This window comes from Anser anser (genome assembly GCF_964211835.1).
Source record: "Anser anser genome assembly, chromosome: 27".
In the NCBI taxonomy this organism is placed as follows: Eukaryota; Metazoa; Chordata; class Aves; order Anseriformes; family Anatidae; genus Anser; species Anser anser.
Genome location: NC_139748.1, coordinates 5,420,483 through 5,443,219, shown reverse-complemented (window position 1 = coordinate 5,443,219; position 22,737 = coordinate 5,420,483). Strand labels below are relative to the sequence as shown.

The window sequence follows — 22,737 nt, the reverse complement described above, 5'->3', positions numbered from 1 at the left end:
ACATGTATATGTGCACACATGTACATACGTTCACAGACACCAACATGAATGTCTTTTGATGTCTTCCTTTGCAGATATTCTTCTGTATGTCCCTTCAACTTATAAGCTTATGTCTGTTTTTTGTTGTCGTTCCTTTTAGCCTACTTGAGAACAATGTGTAGTTGGGGTTAATAGTGTTCTTGCCCGGAGAAGTAAGTCGTAATGACCTGTCACTAGAGAGACTATGCTACAAACTCTGAAAAGACTTCAGAAGACAGGACTCACTCGTGCAAAGTAAAGGGGATGGGGCATCCATCTTCAGCATTCTCATGTGCATTGAAGTAGCTTGGTTCCTAGTACATTTTAGTAGATAGTCCCAAGTGAACCAGGTTACAGTAGCAGACCTTCAATGTCGAAGGAAAGAGTTTTCCTACGTGGCTGTAAATCCTGTGTTAGTTCTTGAAATGGATAAAACGAGAAGAAAAAAAATTGCTTCTAACGATGCTTGCAAATATATAAATGATATGAATCAGAGGAAGCATTGTCAGCATTGATGCCAATAGTACTAAAGGCAGGAATGTGGAGCTCTCTGGTAGTAGTGCAGAAAGAACTATTGCCTTTATCCATTCCTCAGCTTGCTCCCTTCATAAGACTGAAACCTTACACATAGTTTAGAGTTTTATGTTTCTCCACTATCCGTTCTCTTTGAGTCCAGAAACCCCTGGTCCCAGTATCTTGCTCCAGGTTTAGAACAGCTCATAACTGCCTGTCATCCATTCCTTGACACTGACACATATCCAGCGTTGGGTTTACATAGGACAGGTTGTAGTTGGATCTGTGACTGCTCTTTGTGAACTCATGGAATTGTTCCAAGGTGATGGTCAAGTCCTGGGCTGTGTAATCATTTAGTCACTTTTGTATTAAAGACTCTACTTAAGCCACTCCTAGTGATATTAATATAGTTTTACTTCCACAGTCCCTTCCACTTGCTGTTCTCTTCACCACGATAGAGGTGCTGTTTTGAGTATAGGAATAAATTCCTAGATATAAGGAATATGCTTCTTGAGTCATCATCTTTTTTCTTCTGGAATTCTCCCAGTTGTTTCATGATTTATTGGAGGAAAAGAAGGGAAAAAGTGTTGGGTCAGCATTACTTTGCCAGCTCTTTAGTAGTCTTGGGGTGAAAGTGATTCATCTGTTTTCATTTCTAAATACCTTTTCTATCATCTTCCTTTATAAGGGTTTGGGAGGCATTTTCATCTCTGAAGTGAGCCTGCTTCATTGTGAACCTGAAACAACATTTGTTGGAAAACATCTGCGTTACCTTAATTTTCTCAACTGGATTGCACTGGTTTAAACTGTTGCTAAAGGTTCTTTGTTCCTACTCCGGATATGGATTTTTTTTCTTGATGTCTTTTGCTTCTCGTACAGTTACATAATATGGAACCGTAATTTCTACTTACTGTGTGTTGCTTTTATGGCAATTATGACCAAGACAGAAAGAAATGGCCTTGGCTGTTAGATCCAACAGGGAATTTGTGTTCGTAGTAAAATACAAACAGCTTAGATTTTGAAGTTGTGCTGGAATCAACAGAACTTCACTGAGGACTTCTTCAGTCATGTGTCGCCTTCCCACCTCGCCCCCTGAATATTTAAAGTATGCACTCAGAAATGTAGGCAGCTAAAAACTTAGGTTTGGAGGAGGGACCTGCATAAAAAGTGAAGATTTAGGAAAGCGCATATTCTTTACATTCCTTCCTGGTGATATACTCTTCTTTTGACATGGTGTGTTTAAAGCAGGAGACTGAAAATGTATCTTACAAGATTGTTTATATTTAACTTTTTTTAATAATCTTGCAGGGGGGAGCCTAAAACGTGGTATGGAGCCCCAGGTTATGCAGCAGAACAGCTGGAGGATGTAATGAAGAAGCTTGCTCCAGAGCTATTTGAATCTCAGCCAGATCTCTTGCACCAACTTGTCACCATAATGAACCCGAATACTTTGATGGCCCACGGAGTGCCTGTATGTTGTTGGACTCCTGTGCTACTCCCCCAAACCCAACCCTCTTTCATTTGCTCTGAATTCTACTTCAAAGTTGATAATTGAAACCACTTTTATTACAGAGATGTTGTGGTAGTAGTTTCCATGTGTGTTGTATCTTCCTTGTCTAGTGTAATGTGCCAGTATGAACAGATGGGCAATGGAATCATTGCTTTTGGAATTGCTTGGCAAACTCTTCTCTGGAGATCCACCTCAGTGTATTTCGATTTCTGTATCTCAGATGGAAAGTGTAGTCGTGACCTTTGAAACAATGACAGGAGCTCTTCGTACGTCTTTTTAATCAGACCCATTTTTTTGGGCATAGAGTTTCTGGCAAGTGGCCAAAACCTGTTCTTCCTTTGTGTGTCATCCACATCCTCTTATTTTTTCTGGTTAAGTTCTCAGCTATTTAAAAACATTTTTCATCAGTTTCCATCATATTCCATATTAGACTTTTCATGGGAATTATGTCCCTTTACAACTTAATTAGCTTTTGACTAGCTGACCTTGGGACTTAAAGGAAAATGTGGAAAAAGCGGCACAATTTACAGTGTCTGCTGTGATTTGATAGAGTTCAAAATTTAAAGATGCAGGAAGATGATCCGCCTGCTGTCATGCCGGTTGTCTATCACCAGAAGTATTAGATTTACAGCAGTGTACAAACTTCTGAGTATGTTCCAAATTCCTCTTCCCTTTCAGCTACATGTTGAAGAGTCTCACCTGTGCTTTACCGGTGTAACTGTCAACCGAGCTAAAAGTGCAAAAGGCAGACAGCTGATGTAAAATCGCTCAGAGTGCGAGTATGGCTGAATGAAATCCCTTTGCTTTCTGGGGTTTTGTGTGTTACTGAATGCCAATTGTAATTCTAGGGTTTGAAAGCTATATGAAGTTACCATAGAAGTAACTGGGAACTGGAAATCTATATTCTCAACATACAGTTCTGTTCAGTTTTGACCTAATGGTTGTCTGTCTTTTCTCGTAGGTTTATCGAACCAATCAGTGTGCTGGAGAGTTTGTGATCACTTTTCCAAGAGCTTATCACAGTGGCTTCAATCAGGGTTTCAATTTTGCTGAAGCTGTGAACTTCTGCACTGTTGATTGGGTACGTTCCAAAAACAGTATTTCATAAAGTGTGCGGTTCCAAAATTGTTCCTAGCTGATGTACACCTCCTAGTGTTTTACTGCTGATGAATAGATCTAGTCCACAAATCATAACGAGCCTGTTACTGGAAACATAATGTTTTGCTAAAGGTACTTTAACATGGTGAGCTGTGGGCTGTCTCTGGTTCTGAAAGTTCAGTCTGAAATTGTAAGTTAGGGCTGAGGTAGCAGCAGATCAGTAAGGTTTTGTGTATGCCTGCAACATGAAGTGCACCAGTGCTGCTTGAAACTACTCTTTTTTCATCCCTAAATTCCTTTCTTATCCTTTGTACAGCTGAAAAACAAAGCTGACTTGGACTTATTTCTAGATTCTTCTATTTTAAATTTGTTGGTTAAATTGGATGGCACACATAACCCCATGTTAAGAACAGTTGAAGACTTTGATAGCTCTCGTGGGGGGTGGGGAAATACACAGAAAAATCACAACTGATGTATGTCCAGTTGGATAGGAGAGGTAGTATATGTTTTCAGGAAAGATTACCTAATGAGAAGGGAACAGAAAGTTCTGAAGTACAAGGAAGAAAGTAATGGTATGTAATCCTTCTCTAAGTTTCATTCAACTCATTGAAACAGATATAGGTACACGTTGCAATTATTAGGTCATAGTAATTTATTAATTTTTTAAATGAGAATGAATGAAGGAGAGTTCCTCCAAAGACATTACAAGTTATCATTTCTCCTTCTCATCAGATTTCTCAGACTCAGTGTGTCCTTGCCTGATTTCATAATGGCCCGTTGAAACCACTGGTATTTCAGATGAATCCTCTTATGATCTGCCACCGCCCCGCCAAGTGGTCTTAGCTATTTGTAAATGTGACCTATCTAAAAATGTTGCTATATTTAAAACCAACCAAACAACAACAAAAAAAGAGACTTAGAAGTAGATGACTGAAACTGAAAGAAAGCTTTCTGCAGCACAGGGACTGCATTTTCATAATGTTTGGTTTGGTTTCATTTTTCCCTCTTGCTCTCCTGGGAGTTTCGTATGGGACTAGCACGTAACCTTAGCATCAGCATTACCTGGGTCAGCAGAGAGTCTTAAATTAAAGCAATGAGTAACCTGCCCAGCTTTTAATGAATTCGTAAGTCTGTCTGGGGTTAATTAGGGACTTTAATTGTTTGTGGAGTCAGTGATTTCCCGTGCTGAAGTACAGTTGATGTCTTCTGTAAAACAGACGTATGGTATGAGACTAAAAGTCCAGCTTGCCTTGCATCCTCCATGGTGCCCCAGCCACCATGCATTTTTAACTTGGGTCTTTCTGAGCCTACTGTGATGTAATGATTCAGTTGCCCCTCGTTATGGTCTCTTCCAGATGGTGTGTTCTCCCCTTGAGCCTAGCCAAACAACTTGCATTCACAATGTCTGCTGTGAAGGAGTTGTAAGCAGTTCTGGTTTACAAGAAGTCAGTGGGGGTCTTGACTTCTCTTTTATTTTACATGCAGAATTATAAGTATTGGTGCTGGAAGGGTTTGTCTTGACCTCCAATCTGGTTGGTTTTGGTTAGCAAAATAAAAAGTCAGTATCTTAATGTAATTTTCACAAAAAATTCTTTTTTTTTAAATGATTTTTCAATGCAGCTGCCATTGGGTCGCCAATGTGTAGAACATTATCGTCTGCTACACCGTTACTGTGTGTTTTCTCATGATGAGATGATATGTAAAATGGCTTCCAAAGCAGAATTTCTTGATGTTGTGGTAGCATCTACTGTTCAAAAAGACATGGCTATTATGATTGATGATGAGAAGATGCTGCGTGAGAAGGTTCAGAAACTGGTGAGTTGTTGGAAATAATATTACAATGAATGAAGGAATATTGAAACAGTGGTGCACAATACATTCTCATAATTCACTGTGTTGTCAGTGGTTTAAAGCTACATAGTACTTACTTGAGTAGTAGCACTTGCTTTCAGAGGAATGCTTAGAAAAAGAACCATTTATCATGAACCTTGTTTTATCATCTGCCCTTTAATATCGTTCAGACTTCTTTTTTAAAGTATGTTTATTCTCTTAGTAATGTTGTCAGAATAGCTGATTTTTCATTAACCAAGATCTTTGTCTGCCTGGTTTTAATATCTTATTTCTAAACTTTATTATTCCTTTGATAAATTTAGCCTCTAATGTTTTAGTTTGGAATAATCACCTGTTTGTTAGACTTTGAAGTGATGTAACGTGCTCTTTTGCAGGGAGTGACTGACTCGGAGAGAGTGGCTTTTGAGTTGTTTCCTGATGATGAGCGACAGTGCTTAAAGTGTAAAACCACTTGTTTCATGTCTGCTGTTTATTGTCCATGTAAACCTGGATTACTGGTATGCTTGTATCATGTAGAGGATCTTTGTTCCTGTCCCACCTACAAATATAAACTGGGGTAAGCTTTAGATAGCAAATAACATTGGGTTCTGGAGATATTCATTATATATGTAGATATTGCAGACTAACAATCCAGTGCCTGTGCCGTTTTGTCAATGGTGCTAGTCTCAGTATTCTGCTTCTCACAGTCCTTTGCAAATAGAGTGCCCCCAAAACAAAGTGCCTTTTTTGTACTCATACACAAAGACATTTTCTTCTCAGCATTCTGCTCTTATTCTATAAGGGCAAAAATTACTGGATAAATTAGTTTGCTTTTTTTATTTATAGCAACAATGTCATTGTCCCCTATATTACTTCCAGTCCTTGCAGAGTAATCTTTTTTTTGTTGTTAGCTTCCCTTCCTGCTGTCACATTTTTTTTCCTGATATTTGTTGCATCTTTGTCGTACGTAAATGTAGCTTGTGCGCTTTTTGAAGTAATTGTATGATTTCAGTTGTCTTAGGTGGAACATGGTGTGGTCGTGGGTCCTGTACGAACCTTAGTACACAGTAGATTGTGTCTGTGTTGTATGGGCCAGCATATCTTGATGCCTCTCCCTCCCATCCTCATGTTCCTCCCCAGTTTTTGCTCAAGAGTTTGAATTCTGTGTTACTTCTAGGTACCGCTACACTCTGGAGGAGCTCTATCCAATGATGAACGCACTAAAGATGCGTGCAGAATCATACAACGAATGGGCTTCAAATGTTAATGAAGCTTTGGAGGCAAAAATTAACAATAAAAGAAGTAAGAATCTTACCTTTTGTTTGCAAAACGTAACTTTAAAAGGCTAATTTTAAAGTTTTTAATTCTTGAACATTAGCAAATTTTGCCTTATATGACAATGAAAGAAATTGTATATAATTTTGTTTTAAAGTAAATACTTCAGCTGTTACAGTTCCAGAAATTATGCTAAGCTGTCCCTATGTGATAAGATTATAAATCACTTTTCTTTTTCACATGAAATTTAACTGAAGTTTAAATAGAAATATATTAAATGTGTTGTATTATTTAGCCTTACCATTTAAAATCCATCACAAACTTAGTTATCTTAGTATCTTTAGTATCTTATGTTAACTTAGTATCTTTCCCAAAAGGTCTCGTCAGTTTTAAGGCTTTGATAGAAGAATCAGAAATGAAAAAGTTTCCGGATAATGACCTACTGCGACACCTCAGACTAGTTACACAGGATGCAGACAAATGTGCCTCAGTTGCGCAACAGCTTCTTAATGGCAAAAGACAAACCAGGTAAATGTTATTACATGTTTGCAACAAAACTGAGTCATCAGAGATAGATGACAGTGGCGACTGATAGATGCCAGTGTTCTGTAAGACTTAAAAATTAAAGCAATTTTTTTTTCTTCTGAAGAGAGCTATCTTTTACAGGGGAGACTCACCTTTCTGCCATGCAATAAGTTGAACATCCTGAGCTTCCTATCTCTTCTTCCCCTCTGTTGAGCATCTGGGCAGTAAATTCTTTCAGTTGTTCCCTGAAAGGGAAAAAATGGCGTGATATTTCTAGACAGAGCAACTCCCGACATGATACAGTCCCTTTGTGCAGTGAGAACTGAAAAACTGTCAGTGGCGCATATGTCATTATATTTATTACACTTTACGCCTCATAGAAAAATAAATCTTCACTTCCTGAGCTGATGTAGTGGGGCTGTTATATTAGAGTTCTTGAAAAATACTTGTTCTTTCTTTGGCAGCACTTGTGTTAAATCTTCTAGACATGTTATTTGTTCAAGGAATTTAAAGACAGGGCAGTGTTTGGGTAATACAGCCCTTGTGGACTGGATGTCTGTCTGCCTGGTCTTGCTAGCACTTTCCATGCCTGAAATGAGTTAAAAGGAGTCAGAAGATCCAGTATAGGACAAGGCCAGATCTCCTGATTTTATCAAATCTATTGTGACTGTATTGATGTACCAGCTGTTGTCTCAGAAATCACAGATTACCATCTTCTGTTGCAGGTTCTCCACCCTGACCTACATCTAGCCTCATGGGATGACAAGTTTCTAACAAAAACTTTTTTACCTATGTCTAGGACAATATTGCGCAAGTCCAATAATGTAATAACATGAAGTACTTCAGGGAAAACTGTTTCTCTTTTGGCCCACCTGGGCAGTTTTCAGTTCTCTGCTGTTTTGAACAATGTGGTGTTTGTCAGCGTAGCTTCTCGTCGTCTTAGCATAACCCCACGCGTGTGGTTTCTGCATATTGCCTCCCTCAGCTGGAATATTGTAGCTTGTCACTCTGTTCATGCAGTACTTTAAAGGCTGACTTCTTAAGGACTTTGGCAGCAAAATATTCAACTACTGTTAAGACATGACTTTTGTAGCTGCACTTTCCCTTTCTAGTTATCCTTGCTTACTTCTTTGTAGCAGAGACTTATTGCAAATTCACCTCTACTGTCTTGCAAACACAAGCGGATGAATTCCCTGTCACAGCAGCAGAAAAGTACTACAACATTCTCTGAGAGTAAATCCTGTGACTCTTGCTCACCTTCTGTGTCTGTAGTACCTGAAGAAACGTAGATGGGCTGTACTTCCCATTGGTGATTAAACGTTGGTGTACACCCATGGGTGATTAAACAGCCGTAGTAGATACCGTTTGGAAAATCATTCCCTCTACAGCTATTGGAATCAGGCCAAAAGACAGTGCAGCTGTGTAGTGCCAGCATTCTTGTCTGGCACTAGCCTGTAGATGATACTGGAAGGGAGAAGTATGACAGCAGGGCCAGTACAAAGGGATGCTCTCACTATCCATCCCGTTCCTTCACCAGGCCTCCTGGCACCTTTTCTGCATAGTAGAGACTCCGGGAGTTTAGCGACCTTGTACATCTTTATGCTCAATAACCCTGGATGACCATGGGCTTTTCTTCTATAAATACCTTTTTTAGTTCATGTATTTTCTGGTTATAAAAAACATCTTGTGACAATATTGCAGTGTAGGGGTGTGTGTGTGTATGCATACATAAACATAGATTGCTTGAAAAACTTCTGCATTTTCCTGGAAGATACTGCAGAACTTCCACAAAAATAGTAAAATACTGTAGACCTTAAAATAGCTGTGTTGCACCTGAGGCTTTGAATTCATTTTTATTTCCTCATGTTCAGCCTAATATGGATTTTGGAACTCCCAATATTATCTTGAAATACCTTTAGAAATACCTATTTTTAACACAGAGTGATAAACTAAAGTTTATTTTATAGCATTCACATTCCAGTGGCATATCCTGCTGGGAGGTTGTTTTTCTCTTTAATTTAAATGAGATATTGTGGAATAAATTGAGCCAGCATTGTAAGACATTTATTTCCTTTTCTGTTCAGGATACTCAGATCCAGTTAATATTGGCTTGAGTTTAGAGAGGTTTTTAATACTAGCTAATTTGGTAACACTTATAAGCCACTTATTTGATACAGGGCATTCAGATAAAAATGAAAATGATGATTTCAGCTTAAAGAGGATTTTTCAGAAGTGCCTACACAACCTGTGAATACAAAACCCATTCAAAATTGGGATTTGTTCTCTTTTGGTATGTGCATGGGGAGAGCTTACCACAATAGCTATTGCAACATAACTGAATAGTTTACCCACAATTGCTTTGTGTTCTGGAAAAAAGTCTAAGTTTATTCCGTAATAACTAGTGCTCTTGCAAGGCTGAGGAGTTGTTCCACAATACTGTTTAATATGAAAGAGTGTTTTCAACAATAGTTTATTCTGCTATTGCCAACTTAAGTTTTCCAATCTATGTAAGCCCTAGGCTGCTTTGGGTGCCTTTTGATTATTACATTGCCTATGAGTAAAGTTCAATTTACAAGAAATTATAAGCAGATTTTTGAGAAGTTTAGATTTGGTTTTAGTGGCATACAACAAATGTTATTGTGTGTATTTGCAGGTATCGCTCTGGAGGAGGGAAATCTCAAAATCAGCTGACTGTGAACGAGCTCCGGTTGTTTGTAAGGCAGCTGTATGCTCTGCCCTGCGTCCTCAGTCAGACACCATTACTGAAGGTAACTTGGAAAATTCTGGGGGAATGAACACATCTTCCATGTTTATCAGCTAGTGCTGATTATTTGCTCACAAGATGATCAGCGCTAAAGTGCTTCAAGATTTGATTTTCAGAATTTGCCAAAATACTGCATGTCCCACTGAGGGGGCAATCCAAGGAAACGGACCTAAATTCTAGGCAGGTGTGGTTCCTGTCTTAAAGAAGAGTCGCTTTGCTTATCTGAGACTCAGAACCAGCAGATGCAGTGGCCCACTTCTGAACCATCTCTTGAATGTCCATAGACAGAGGGTTGAGGGACCAGACAGTATCATATAGCTGTTTGTTGAATCCGAACACAAGTCTGGATAACCAGTTCAACCCAGCTTTATGACTGTGGTTTTTGAAGCTTTATCAGGTCTAGAATACGTGATTCAGGTAACACGTAGTGCTATTTACAGTTATTTGTTAATAGCACCATAACTCTGTGAAGTTACCTAATTATTTAAACAGCAGAATTTCTGAAATACCAGACACCCAAACAGACAGCTGGCATCCTTCTTAGTCTTAATGCTGATGTTCTTCAGCCTTCTTCTTCATCCCAGAACAAAGCCAGAAAATAGCACTGATGGAACACTTAATTTCCCTTTGGAGCCTTTCGCTTCTTCTGAGTTTGACACCTGTCCCTTAGTTTGAATGAGTTTAGAGTGGAATTCGCTTGCATTATGATCCTCAAGCTAGTGGAGACATTATTTCTGAGGAGATGCTGATATATACTATGTGTTGAAGACACACTAAGTGTTCTAAATGTCATAATAATTTGCTGGGCATGTTGTGTGCTTGGCAATGCGATGCTTGTCAGGAAACTTTCACTTAATGTTTAAGCTTACGCTTAAATGTTTAAGAGATTTGGCAGTGCGTTTTCTTCTGTTTTGATGTTGAATTTATATATTTCAGGATCTTCTTGATCGTGTAGAAGCTTTTCAACAGCAAAGCCAAAAACTCCTTTCTGAAGAAATGCCTTGTGCTGCAGAACTCCAGGAGCTGTTAGATGTCAGCTTTGATTTTGATGTGGATTTACCCCAGCTTGCTGAGCTGCGGATACGTCTGGAACAGGCACGGTGGCTCGAGGATGTGCAACTCGCTTCCTCAGACCAAAACTCTCTTACTCTAGATGATATGAGACGTCTTATAGACTCAGGTGTTGGACTGGCTCCCTACCCAGCGGTTGAGAAAGCAATGGCAAAGCTGCAAGAGCTCCTTACTGTATCTGAACACTGGGATGACAAAGCCAGAAATCTGATAAAGGCCAGGTAGAAGCTAAATCTTACTGTTGCGTTTTGTATTTCCATAAGCTATTTAAGATGGAAATAGTTGGCTTTATGTCTGAAGGGGGTCATACAGTACACAACATAAAGGCATAAATCCTGAAGGGAAAGGGACAGAGGTGGTAGATGAGTGACTGAGTGATTTTAAATGTTGGTGTTGGCTTGCAGTTTTTTTGGTGCTCCAATATCATTGGGCAAGTCCTCCTTTTACCACAAAGGAAGGGTTTTAAGATTTTTCCCTCCCCTCAGCGTCAGTGAGGTTGAAGAAGGATGTGTGTCCAGATGTATACCTGAAGTGTATTGCAGTATTTTACATTTTGAGCTGTTTTGTATACCTAGACCACGGCAGTCGCTGAGCAGTCTTGTAGCAGCACTGAAAGAAATAGAGGAGATCCCAGCCTATCTCCCAAATGGTGTTGCACTGAAAGATGCAGTGCAGAAGGCCAAAGACTGGCTGCAGGAAGTGGAATCTTTACAGGTATGTAAAATGAGCTGTTAGCTTTTTGGGGATTGATAGTAACTGCTGTCGTGTTAACACACTGCATACTCCGTTGTGTGTGCTTGGTGCTTCAGTACCCTGCAGAATTATGAATGCCTAATGTATAACTTCTGTTGCCTTAAATGTGGAGCAGTTATGCTCTGATGAGTGCTGTTACTTTAAGTTCTGTTTCTGGGCCTGATCTCTGTTCATTCACCTCTGCAATAAATTGACCACAATAAAATCTGTAAAGGAGCTATTAACAAAAATGTCAAGTTAAAAAGATACAGCATTATGGTTCTTTATTTAAGGTAAGTTTTGCACAGTCACTGGTAACAATGCTCGTACTACTTGGTAATCCAATTGGTGTGTACTATTCTGCAGATGACAGAAGAACACAAGTATTCTTACGAAGATCACTCTTACTAAATAAGGTTAACTGTTTTGTATGCTAGAAGAAGTCATTTTGCAAAGACTCTCCAACCACTGTCCTAACTTAAAGGAATACATCTTAATTTCAGAGCATGCTTTCAATAATGTCAGCAAGCTAAAGAACAGCTACAGTGTGAAAGATGTTCATGGTCTTACAGTACTCATATAACACATAGCATGGAGCTGGTGACACTATCAAAGTTCAGCTTGTTGACTTTTGAATAAACAGATTCCCTAAAGTATTTAAAACTCTTTCAACAGCCTCTGTTTGCTTGGTTGAACAAATCATTTTCCTGTAGCATCTTCTAAATAACTTGCATCTCCTGATCCAGAAATAATCCTGATCAGGCAACTGTCTTGGCCCTTTATTTTCTCCATTTTTGAATGCACCTATCTGGAGCATGCTCCAAACTGTTCTGTACTGCAAGTGACATCTCAGCAAGACCTGATGCTATAGAGATTCTGATGCTGGTGGTAGAATTGCCTCTTCTGAGGCCCTGTAGAATTCATTTGCTGTTTCTGCAGCTGTATCGTAGTGGCATTTCACATATCTTAGGGTTGAGAGGTATGGCCTCATTAAGCGTGGTCAGTCTCAAAGCTGTTTCTTGTTCTATTGCTTATGGTCAGCTTTTGATTTCGTAGATTAAAGTACATGTAATTTTATATAGTTCTGTCAGAATTTGGAAATGGAAGTTAGTTGGCTTCTTCCTCCTTCCCTGTTTCTTCTATCCCTTTTCATTTTTGAAGCTCCTTCCAGCCTTGTGTGATTTCTGTTTCCATGTTTGCGCTCTGAAATAAGTCTTCGAGTGAGCAAAAAAGTGTCCTCTAAACAGAAAGATCTATGGAAGTTTTTACTTTGGCTTCTGGGACTTCTCACTTGAAGACCTTTTTGACCTTTCAGACAGTTTTCTTTGAGGATCCAATTTCCTTTCATGTGTTTTCAATTTTTTTTGCTTATTTACAGTTCAGTGACAGCTTAACTCTCCTTCCTTCTCACTGCCCACTTCCTTTCTCATGTTAGCACTGTTGTTCCTGCAGCCAGACACTGCTCATTCAAGCCCAAGTGAGTAATTGTAGGCTGGACCATCTCTTTGAAGTGGTTCACGTCTCAAGCCTCACGAGTACTGGTGCAAGGGGCTGATGTACAGATGATGAAAGGGTTGGTCTGTGAGTGCAGTGATATCACACTTTGACATAAATTGCCAAATAATTTCTTAAGTTTTCGTCTGTTGTAATGTTTTCTTCATGAAGTGACCTCTAACCTGGCAATAATTTTCTCAGGCCAATCTGACTTGAATTGGGATTTTAAATGAGTCAAGAAATTTTTATTTAAAAAATTATTTTCTTAGGCTTTAAATTTTTGAAGGAACAAAGTTTGTATTCAAAATTCACTACCTTTTGAGGGTTATCTTAAGAAGTAAAATTTTTTTTTTGCATTTGTTAATTTCATACTTTAGATTCTGAAATTCTGCCTACTGAATATGGAAAAATGTTTTTGTATGTGCCAAGAATCTTTGCACAGTCTGAGTCTTGTGTAAATGCCTAAGGTCACTGTGACTTGCCGACAGCTCTTAGTATCTGTTGTTTGAGGTTTGCTGCTAGAGATGTCAGGGTTGTTCTGCATGAATGGGTCTCAAGTCCCAAATCACTGCCTATTTTAGAAATTACCTCTCTGTCCTGCTTTACTGTTGAACTTGGAACTCTGTTGCCTTAAGCATCAGTTGCCACGTGAATGAACAGAGGTCACTCTCAAGTGGCAAATTGGCTATTTGAAATTCTTCCTTGCTCTTGGCATACTGAGGAGTAGCTTGGATTTGCCTTCTGGGTCCGTTTCGAAATTAATTTGATTTTCTACTGGGAATGCAGATTGTTAGATTGGGGGCTTGGCTATGTTGTTGGCAGTCTTTTTTTTTAACTGTTATTTGGTAAGGTTTTTTTAACTTCTATTAGTTTCGGCTGTGCACTTAACGGCTAGAGTATGAGCAGCTCAAATGTTGAAATAATGGGCACAAAAGTGATGAAAGTGTCTAAACAATAAATTCTCTACCTTCAGTGAATTTAAATAATTTACTGTGATTCATACTATGTCTTCTATACATCAAGCGTTTCCTCGTTTATAATCTGACAGGTTGGAGGTCGTGTGCCGGTGCTGGACACGTTAGTGGAACTCGTCACAAGAGGTCGATCTATTCCAGTGCACCTGGACTATCTGCTGAGGCTCGAGTCCTTGGTGTCAGAAGTTCAGGCATGGAAGGAGTGTGCAGCTAACACATTTCTGTGCGAGAACTCCCCTTACTCTCTTCTGGAGGTGAGAGATCTCAGCTCTGGATTAGACCACCGTTCATATGACAGCAAAAGCACATCTGAGTTGTGGTATTAACTCATCAAATAGCAGTAAATACTAAGTTTTAGGATTATATTACCTATCTTAGTTATTTCATTGATCTATGCTTTTCATGTTAATTTTAAACTTTGAAAATGGTTAAGATTTAGCTTTCCTTTTATATTCTTTTTAATAAGTGGGTGATGTGAGAATCCTGTTCCACAGTAACATTTCCAATAAGAGTATAGGAAGACTGCAAATTTGTGTCACTGAACTTACTTGAGTGTGTCAGGCTGCAGCAGCTGGAGTGTAGATCTGTATCTCATTTGTCCACCACAGCTGTGATGACTGCAGGGCTTTTTGGCTGGGCTGTGGTAAGGCTGAAGTTGTAGGTGCTTTAGCTGGCCCTCTGCATCTGTTGCTGCGTGTGTGACAACATCTGCAGTTCTTGAGCAATCCACACTTTTTAGCCTATACTGAACCCCTCTGCCACCCCAACCTTCCTTCCTCCATTAGGACTGGCTGGGGAATGAGACACAGCTTGTGAAGCCCCATGCTGTGTTGCAGGGCTTCCAGCTTAAATCACGTGGAAGCTGTTCGGCTGTCTCAGGTACCAGCAGGCTGAGTTAAACATCCAGGTGTTTGCAGTCTGCCCATTGTATAAAATTGACTTTTTAACCTTCCAGCTCTCCCTGTTTTCCAGATAACCTCACCCTAGTCTCCCAAATCTTTGATGGAAAAAAAAAATGCAGGAATCCCTGTTGTATGTGGTTGTGTGAAGGCCAGATGAATGCATTAAAAATGTTGCAGACAATACTGCTTTCCTGTTCACTAGGTGTTATGTCCCCGGTGTGATATTGGAATATTGAATCTTAAAAGAAAGCAGAAGAAGCTGAAGGAGGCAGTGCCAAGTGGAAAGAAGAAAAGCACTAAGCTAGAGAGCTTGAGTGACTTAGAAAGAGCTCTTTCTGAGAGCAAAGACACTGCATCTGCGGTATGTGACTTTTTTTTCTTTGAAATGCAGTTTCTTGTAAGTTCTTTGAACCTTTGTGTTTGCCTCACGTGCAGGAGTGTTGCCTTTCACTCCTTTCTGCTTGCTCTGCTGTTCTTCAGAAGAACTTCTAGGAGTTCGTACTTGTTTCAGACTTCCCAGAATTGCTTAGTTGTGTGTGTTGTTGTCGTGCATGCAGTAGCTTTACAGCTTGCAAGGCAATGCACATATCCTGACAAAGCACAGAAAGGTCAAAAATTGGGACGTATTTTCCCCATCCATAACAAAACCTTGTTAAAAACAGGTTTTCCGAAGCCTGGTCCTTTCAAAAAAATCAATAAGACAACACATTTATAATTAAAACAAATATGAACATTAATTAAAGAAAACCTCTTGTATTATGGAGTCAGTAAAATACTAATTTTGCATGGAGCAAATCTGGTTGCTGGTGGTAAAGTGCTTCATCCCAAAAGACCTATATTTCAGAGCTTCCACCACAGTCAGATGATGATTAATGAAGGAGGCCTGTGTGAGAGCAATACTAATTTGGTACGGTTTGAATATAATTGTCTTTGTGTGGCACAATTCAGTTTTAACCTGTGGCAACTACTTGAAACCCAAATGTTTGGTTCTTAATTTTTTGGCCTCCCATGTTTGAAAACCCGAACTTACAGACTGAGTCCCTCCTAGGAGTGCTTGAAGGAGAAAAGCTTGGGTCCTTTAAATCATACCTCCTCCTTCTCTTTGACTTGGTAATCTCTCATGGACTGTTGTGTTACTGAAAGAGAATACGCACTGGACTTCACCCAGGAAAATGCATTCATTTGGCAAGTCAGGCTTTGCTTCTGATGTATGAGGGGAACTTATTATAGTGGAGGTTTTTTTCAGAATGGCTGGGATACCATCCCAGCGCTGTAGCTGCAGCGCTCAGTACCCTCAGCAATGTACCGTGCTGTGCACAAATCCTGGACATTCTGAACACAGTTTTCTAATTTTTGCGTAGGTTAATTTCACTAGTCATCACATTTCAAAGCCATGATGTGTGAAATAATAATGCGTTTTGTATGTTTATATGCCTGTGAGCCTGCCTATTTTCCTGTATATATTTAGTGCATAATAACGTTGTAGAGAATTCATTAGTTGCAGCTGCAACTAATAGCCTTTTTAAACTTATTATATTGCTATCCTTAATAGCAGATAATGCTAAAGATTCATGGGAAGAAAAAAAAAAGGATCATAAGTAGATGTAAGAAAGGGAAAGCACACAGAGACTAAAGACTAAGCACACAGGTCAGGATATGGCCCTGTGCCATATCAGAGATACATTTATACTTCTGGAAACTGCTCAGGTGTTCTTTAAGATTATACAGAATCACACTACGTATTTGAGAGACACGTTCGTAGAGAAGCACTTGCAAACCAAATCTGCACTTGTCAGAATTTATTCTGCTTTAATGAAGGTAATATTTTTGTAGTAACAAACACGAAGGATTTAGAACAAAGAGGAAGGGAGTTAGGGTGTTATTTTTGCAAGGGAATAAGCTTTATATTTCTGGGCCTGATGAGAAAATGAAAGCAAACTGAAATTGCATCAGTATGTATCCTTGTAACTGCTTTGCTTCAAACACTGAAAGCTTTGAAGGGAGTCCCAAGGGATGAGGAGCTTTTTAAACATCTGAAATTGTCACCAGCATATCTTTAAGAGTGTGATTGTGCCGAGGTCTCCCCACTCGTAGTAAGTAAGGTTTCTTTAGAAATTACATCCCTTTCTCTGAACTCCCTTTTAGATGGCTACGCTCGGGGAAGCCCGGTTAAAGGAGATGGAAGCACTGCGGTCTCTCCGAGCAGCAAATGAAGTGAAGGTGCTGTCTAATGAAGAGGATGCAGAAATGAAAGTCTGTCTATGCCAGAAGGAGCCGGCTGCTCCGATGATTCAGTGTGAGCTCTGCAGAGGGTTCTTCCATACCAGCTGTGTTTCGGTGCCCAACATTTTGCAGGGACCTCGTGTATGGCTCTGTCCACATTGTCATCGATCAGAAAAACCACCTTTAGAAAAAATCTTGCCGTTGCTGGCCTCCTTGCAGCGTATCCGTGTGAGGCTTCCTGAGGGGGATGCCTTACGGTATATGATAGAGAGAACTGTGAACTGGCAGCACAGAGCACAACAAATGTTATATTCAGGGAATCTAAAACTTATACAAGACAAAGTTGGCTCAGGATTGTTGTACAACAGATGGCAAGCCACGGCAGGCCATTTGCCAGAGACAAATAAGGTAAGACCAAGTGCTTCAGGGTTTCCTGGCTGTGGGTGGTATGTGGTCAGCAAGAACAGTCTTAAACACCTCTCTGTTTTTTGGGAATGTTTTATCTGCTCACAAATCCTGGCGAGACAGATTGTTTGTGTGTTCCATTACAGATACGAGGAATTAGTCTTCTGTCTTGACAGTGAGCCAGGATGTGCGTGTCCTCCAGCAACAGCTTGGTGTTCTTTTTCTGCTGGAGTCCTAAGAACAATTACTCCTAAAGGGCCTATTTTTCCTTCTCCTTTTCCCTGCTTCTCTGATTTAAGATGACACCGTTAACGACAGTTGCTGAAGCTATTGTTTCTAAGAGCTCTCAGCATTCAATTAGTCTTTTCTTACAAGTATTTGAATATAATCGTAATGTTGAGAATTAGTAGCAGAGGCACCAACCTTCCAGTTTGTAACAAGCTTAGAACTCAGATAAGGTTGTTTTCAGCAGGGTGTCTTCATCCGCTGCTGCTCCTTCTCCTTATCGCTTATGTTAGAACTCCCAAGCATAATCTTGGCTAATACTACCCCGAGTTAAGCTGCAGTAAGTGTTTTAGGTGTGATCTCGAGGGAGTCAGAAGCTGCCTCCAGTAAAGAGATCTTTCAGCAAAAAGGGCAAGGAAAGTGGGTTAAGCTTCCTAGCTTTCTTGAGATAATAAATGCAGAAAAAAAAAAAAAAGTGAAATAAAAGACCTGTGCAGCCTAAATAATATAAAATACCTTGAAGTTAAATGCACTGTTGCTCTCATGTTTTTACTGAGAAACGTTACTTTTGCTAGTTGAACCCTGCTGAAGATGGTCTGTGTCGGTGTTTTCATGCTCAGTTCCATATGAAATGCCACACGTGCTCAAGGAGATGTTGAGGCTGCTTCTCACGTAGTGCTGTGATAACAAGTTGCCTGTGTTGACCACATTTTTCAGACAGACAAGCCTAACTTTAGAAATCAAAGCTATTTTTAGGCACCCAAGAGAATTCCTCTGGTAATTTAGAGTATAAAAAGTATATTTTACTAGACCAACTTTTATAGTTGATAAAGCTGGGCAACACTGTGGGCACGTTACCAATGTCTGGGGCAGAAATAGAAAACAGTGAGGCTAATTTTATTAACGTAGCTTTATTAGCTCAGCGTGGAACGCAACTAGCACTGCCTCGTAGCTGAAAGCAGCATAACCATTGTTGCGTGGTCTGCAGCTCAAGTCAGAAAACCTGCTAGGTCAAGGTAGCTACAGCAGAGCTAGTCCTTGTGATGCATTTCCCAAATGAGAAGGTCTTGGGAGGCTTGGTGAAGGGCGTCTGGCCCCAGGGTCCACTCAGGCTCCTTCTTGGAGCCCGCAGTGCTGAGGGCACTTCGCAGGTGCCCTCCAGAGCCAGCTCAGTACAAGCTCTGAGCCAAAGCCTCAGTCTCAATGGACTTGAGGTTTTTCTTCTTTGAATCAAGTTTCTCAGCACTGCTCTCTTGTCCCGTAACAATTGTTTTCCCTGCTGTCCAGGGTAATGCAACACTTGTTCCCCAGAGGTGCTCGTAGCAGTAACCACTGGAGTTGGGTTTCTTTGGCACTGGCCAAAGTGAAGAAGGTGGAGCATTTAACTGAGTTTGAGAAATTCATTTGAAAAACAGTTGTGAGCAGTTGAGGAGTGAGCCAGGTTTTGAAAGGGGCCCAGACACTTGGGCAGTGAGGTAGCTGATTGTTTGGGAGGCATCAGGTGAGACATCTGGAAGTAGCTTGGCAGGTTAGGGGAACAACTGCCATGGAGCAGCCTGAATGGCCCTTTTAGCTTTACCATTGGCATGCCTTCTGCGTGTGTTGATGTAAAGAAAAGTTCTTCAAAACAATTTGGTATCTCATTAGATCGTAACAGATCACTTTCTGTGAGAAATGACTTCTGTATTATGAACAAAAGAAAGGATAATATTTACAGCTTTAGAGCTGAAGATCTTGCTTCCACAAGTTGGTGATTTATTCCTACAATGACTGTGTTGTCTCTGCTCCACGGGCAGAGCATGCCGTTTCATGCAGTAGGTCTAGATTCTGATCTTGTGGAAATTACAACTCACAGCTAAGAATTCTGACAATAAAGTTGCTCTTGCCTATTTCGAGGTTTAGGATGAAGGATTTAGGTGTGACAGATGGAACAGTTTGCAGGAATACAAATCTTAAGGAATTGTAAGAGAAACAAATTCTGATTTTTGCAGCTGTTTGACACTTCAAAAACTAAATGTGTATTGAAAATATCTATGCATTATGTTATGTTTTGTTTCTTTCTAGGTTTCGCAAACAATTGGAGCTATGTCATTCTCCATGCCTCATGACTGGGATAACAGAACCATATATTTACATTCTCCATTTTCTACAGGACAGCAATGCATCCCACTTCATGGTTTGTAATCTTCACTTTGATATTTATTTTATTTTATTTATTTTTTTCATGCGTTTGATGGAGAAGAGAGAGTGTCCTGGTCAGTAGGAGGTGGCTACGGCAGGGAGGCACAGGATTGAGCAGCAGTGTGTCTGCTTCTCTGTCCCCTCAGGAGCTTTGGAACTTCATGTCCCATGTTGGCAGAGGGGTAAATTCTTGGTACAGATTTCCCATGTGTGTAACAAGAAGATGTGGCATGGTAGGAGAAGAGGCATCAGCAGACAGCTGGCCCCTTCCCGTATGCACAGAAGCGCACAGTGAGCTGAGGCCAGCCAAGCAGGTTGTAGGATATGGAAATGGATGGGAGAGGATTTGGTAAGAAAAAGACCACTGAAATCGTAGGAACTGGATAGGAAAAACATAGGCATAGGGAAGTAGTGCTGGAGACAACAGGATACTTATTCCGTAGGACACAGGTCCACATACGTTTGCTTGCAGCACGGCTGTCACAGCCACAGAGACTTTTTGAGTGTTTCCTTAGCTGTCGTGGCTGCAGGTGTTTTCCAGGCGCTGTGCTGCTCAGTACAGTTCTGCACACTTCCTAGCTCAGACTTTGTGTATTTTGGACTAACCCAGACACGGTAGAAGTGGCATCATTGTAGGACTGCAAGAAGCTGATTGTAGTTTTTTCTCTTGATGCGTCATGCTGTAGGGACCCAGGTCTAGCCTTACCTTCACATTTTCAAGTCAGTGCAGCTTAATCCATACTAATACTACACAAAATATTTACTTCAGTTTAATGTAAAATCAAGCAGAGCAGTCCTTTGGCTACCAAGTTTAACTGTACAGGCCTTATTTGAGTTTTCTGGCATACTGTACTAAAGAGTTATTAAATAGACAGTGATTCTGATGTATCCTAGCTGTGTCTGTTTCAAAAGCCTAATGCAGGTTTTGTAAGCTTCATCGCAGTAGTAGATGGTGGCTGTACAGCAGGAATCAGTTGCAAGGTTCATCTTTTCAGCTTTTCTTCCTCTCCCCTCTTGGCTTCACTTACAAATTCCACTCAGTTTGTTCATCTCATCCGCTTGTTTTGTAGTGGGATCATTACACTTCTTGTATCTTCAGAGGAAGTGGAAATTGCCAAGAACAATGGCAGTGTTTTACCCTAGAACCAGCAAGAAATGGAAGCATGGAAGGGTACTGAGTCACTGTACTGTTCAGTAACTTCTGTGGATGCCTTTATCTCTTTTTAACCCTGCTGTTGAAAATGAGCAGTGAAGAGGGAACAGATAAGAGTTAATCTGTAGAGTTGCAGATAAAAAAAAAAAGTCTTTCACAGTTTTCTTTATGTGCTACCGGAGAAGAATTTTCATTATCTGTGCATTTCTCATCAGTGCTGACATGGAAGAATTCCTTTTCTTCTCTCTCTTTCATAATAGTCATTAGCACAGAGCTGGATGAGCTGATGATGGAAGCCCAGCTGCTACAGGTTTCTCTGCCTGAAATACAGGAGCTGTACCAGATCCTATTCACAAAGCAAAGCCCTGCTTTGCAAACAGAGCAGAAGTCATCAGTTGGACCGACAAATGAGAAGGCAAGTGTCTCAAGACAGCAATGAGATTGGGGTCACTTTGGAGTAGAGGTGTAGTCCCAAAGCTGGGAAAAAAACATTTGTCTGCCTGAACATAAAAGCTTTACAATGAGGTTTGCGTGTGTGTGTGTCTACTTCCATGAACACACATTTTGTTTGTTCTAAAGGGGTCAAGAAGTCAATAACAAATTTGTACAAACAATTGAATGTAATTTGTGGTCTAATGCATTTCTGCTATTTGAATCTGGATTTTACAGTCACTCTCTGTATTTTAAGTACCTCTATCCTAATTTGAACTGCGATGCTTGCCCTGTGTTTAAGAGGCCTTCTTAACTGCCTCTGAAGCCGTGGACTCAGGAAATGAGAGTTCTTTTTCCATAAACTTCTGTCACTTGAGCGTGACCCTAACCTTTGCCCCCCCACCCCCCACTCCCCCTTACACATCACACTTCAGCTGAAAAGGCAGCCCTCTTGTCAAACATTGAACACTTTTACTTAAGACTGCTCCTAAACGCGGGGTACAGAACAACAGAAGAACGTATGTTAGTTGTATACTTAACAGCTTGTCAAAATATCTTCCCAACAGAATGAGTGTTGCCGGGGAAAAAAGGATGGAATTAGTTACATGGAAAGAAAACTGAAGCGGCGTTTTGAGAGAGAGAGCTTCTGTGATGAGAAGAGAGCAAGGGTAAAAAAAATGAGAACACCCAAAAAGAAGAAACTGAAACTGAATCACTCAAGGGATCTCTGCACTAACAAACTGGAGAGAGAGCGTGAGCGACTCTTCGAGATGCAGCGTTCCAGTGAAAGCCACTTGTTTCCCTCAGATACGTCATTCTCTGAGCAGGAGGACTCTGAGGATGAGGATGCCATCTGCCCTGCTGTGAACTGTCTCCAGCCTGAGGGAGATGAGGTCAGTAAAGACAAACCCGCTGTGGTGTCCTGAATGCTGGGATCTGGAACATTCAGCTGCACTGAAAATGTTTTGTCTACAGAAATGCTGTTTAGAAAGAGAGCATGAGGCACTTAGAAATCCAGAGGCATTGTCTGCTGTTGCTGGACACCTTTAGTAATGATCCTTTCCACCTTCTCCAGTAATAACTAGAAATGGGGAAGGTGGGTGGACATCAAAACATCTGCATGGAGTTTTGGAAGAAGGAGATGGGGATATGCAGACGCCACATTCACTGGCGCTCTTGAAATATGGGTGTAGAAAGACTTTGTGGATTGCATTTCCTATGGATAGGGACAGTGCCTTAAAGCTCTGCATAGGTCTATCCATACTGAAAAATGGAGAAGAGAGACATTGCCAGATGCTTGGGACAGCCAGTTATCACCTATAAACTCGCTGTAGGTGGGAAAACAACAGGAGGGATAAGAGAAGTGTGCCCTTCTTTCAGCTTCAGAGGAGCTGGACTGCAGCAGTCCAGAA

The 22,737-nt window shown here is 40.5% G+C and overlaps 1 protein-coding gene across 6 annotated transcripts in view; it reads left to right on the top strand.

The window, feature by feature from the left end:
- Nucleotides 1–22,737, top strand: part of KDM5B (lysine demethylase 5B) — a 54,401-nt gene that overhangs the window by 30,632 nt on the left and 1,032 nt on the right. For all 6 annotated transcript variants that reach the window (XM_083812268.1, XM_083812273.1, XM_083812271.1 and 3 more), the window contains 15 exons: nucleotides 1,840–2,002; nucleotides 3,003–3,122; nucleotides 4,760–4,954; nucleotides 5,365–5,546; nucleotides 6,147–6,271; nucleotides 6,622–6,772; nucleotides 9,423–9,537; nucleotides 10,470–10,825; nucleotides 11,180–11,318; nucleotides 13,879–14,058; nucleotides 14,909–15,067; nucleotides 16,852–17,337; nucleotides 19,624–19,735; nucleotides 21,154–21,308; nucleotides 21,892–22,218. In XM_083812268.1, coding sequence (XP_083668394.1) covers nucleotides 1,840–2,002; nucleotides 3,003–3,122; nucleotides 4,760–4,954; nucleotides 5,365–5,546; nucleotides 6,147–6,271; nucleotides 6,622–6,772; nucleotides 9,423–9,537; nucleotides 10,470–10,825; nucleotides 11,180–11,318; nucleotides 13,879–14,058; nucleotides 14,909–15,067; nucleotides 16,852–17,337; nucleotides 19,624–19,735; nucleotides 21,154–21,308; nucleotides 21,892–22,218 — 2,965 coding nt within the window. The remainder of the gene's footprint in view (nucleotides 1–1,839; nucleotides 2,003–3,002; nucleotides 3,123–4,759; nucleotides 4,955–5,364; nucleotides 5,547–6,146; nucleotides 6,272–6,621; nucleotides 6,773–9,422; nucleotides 9,538–10,469; nucleotides 10,826–11,179; nucleotides 11,319–13,878; nucleotides 14,059–14,908; nucleotides 15,068–16,851; nucleotides 17,338–19,623; nucleotides 19,736–21,153; nucleotides 21,309–21,891; nucleotides 22,219–22,737) is intronic.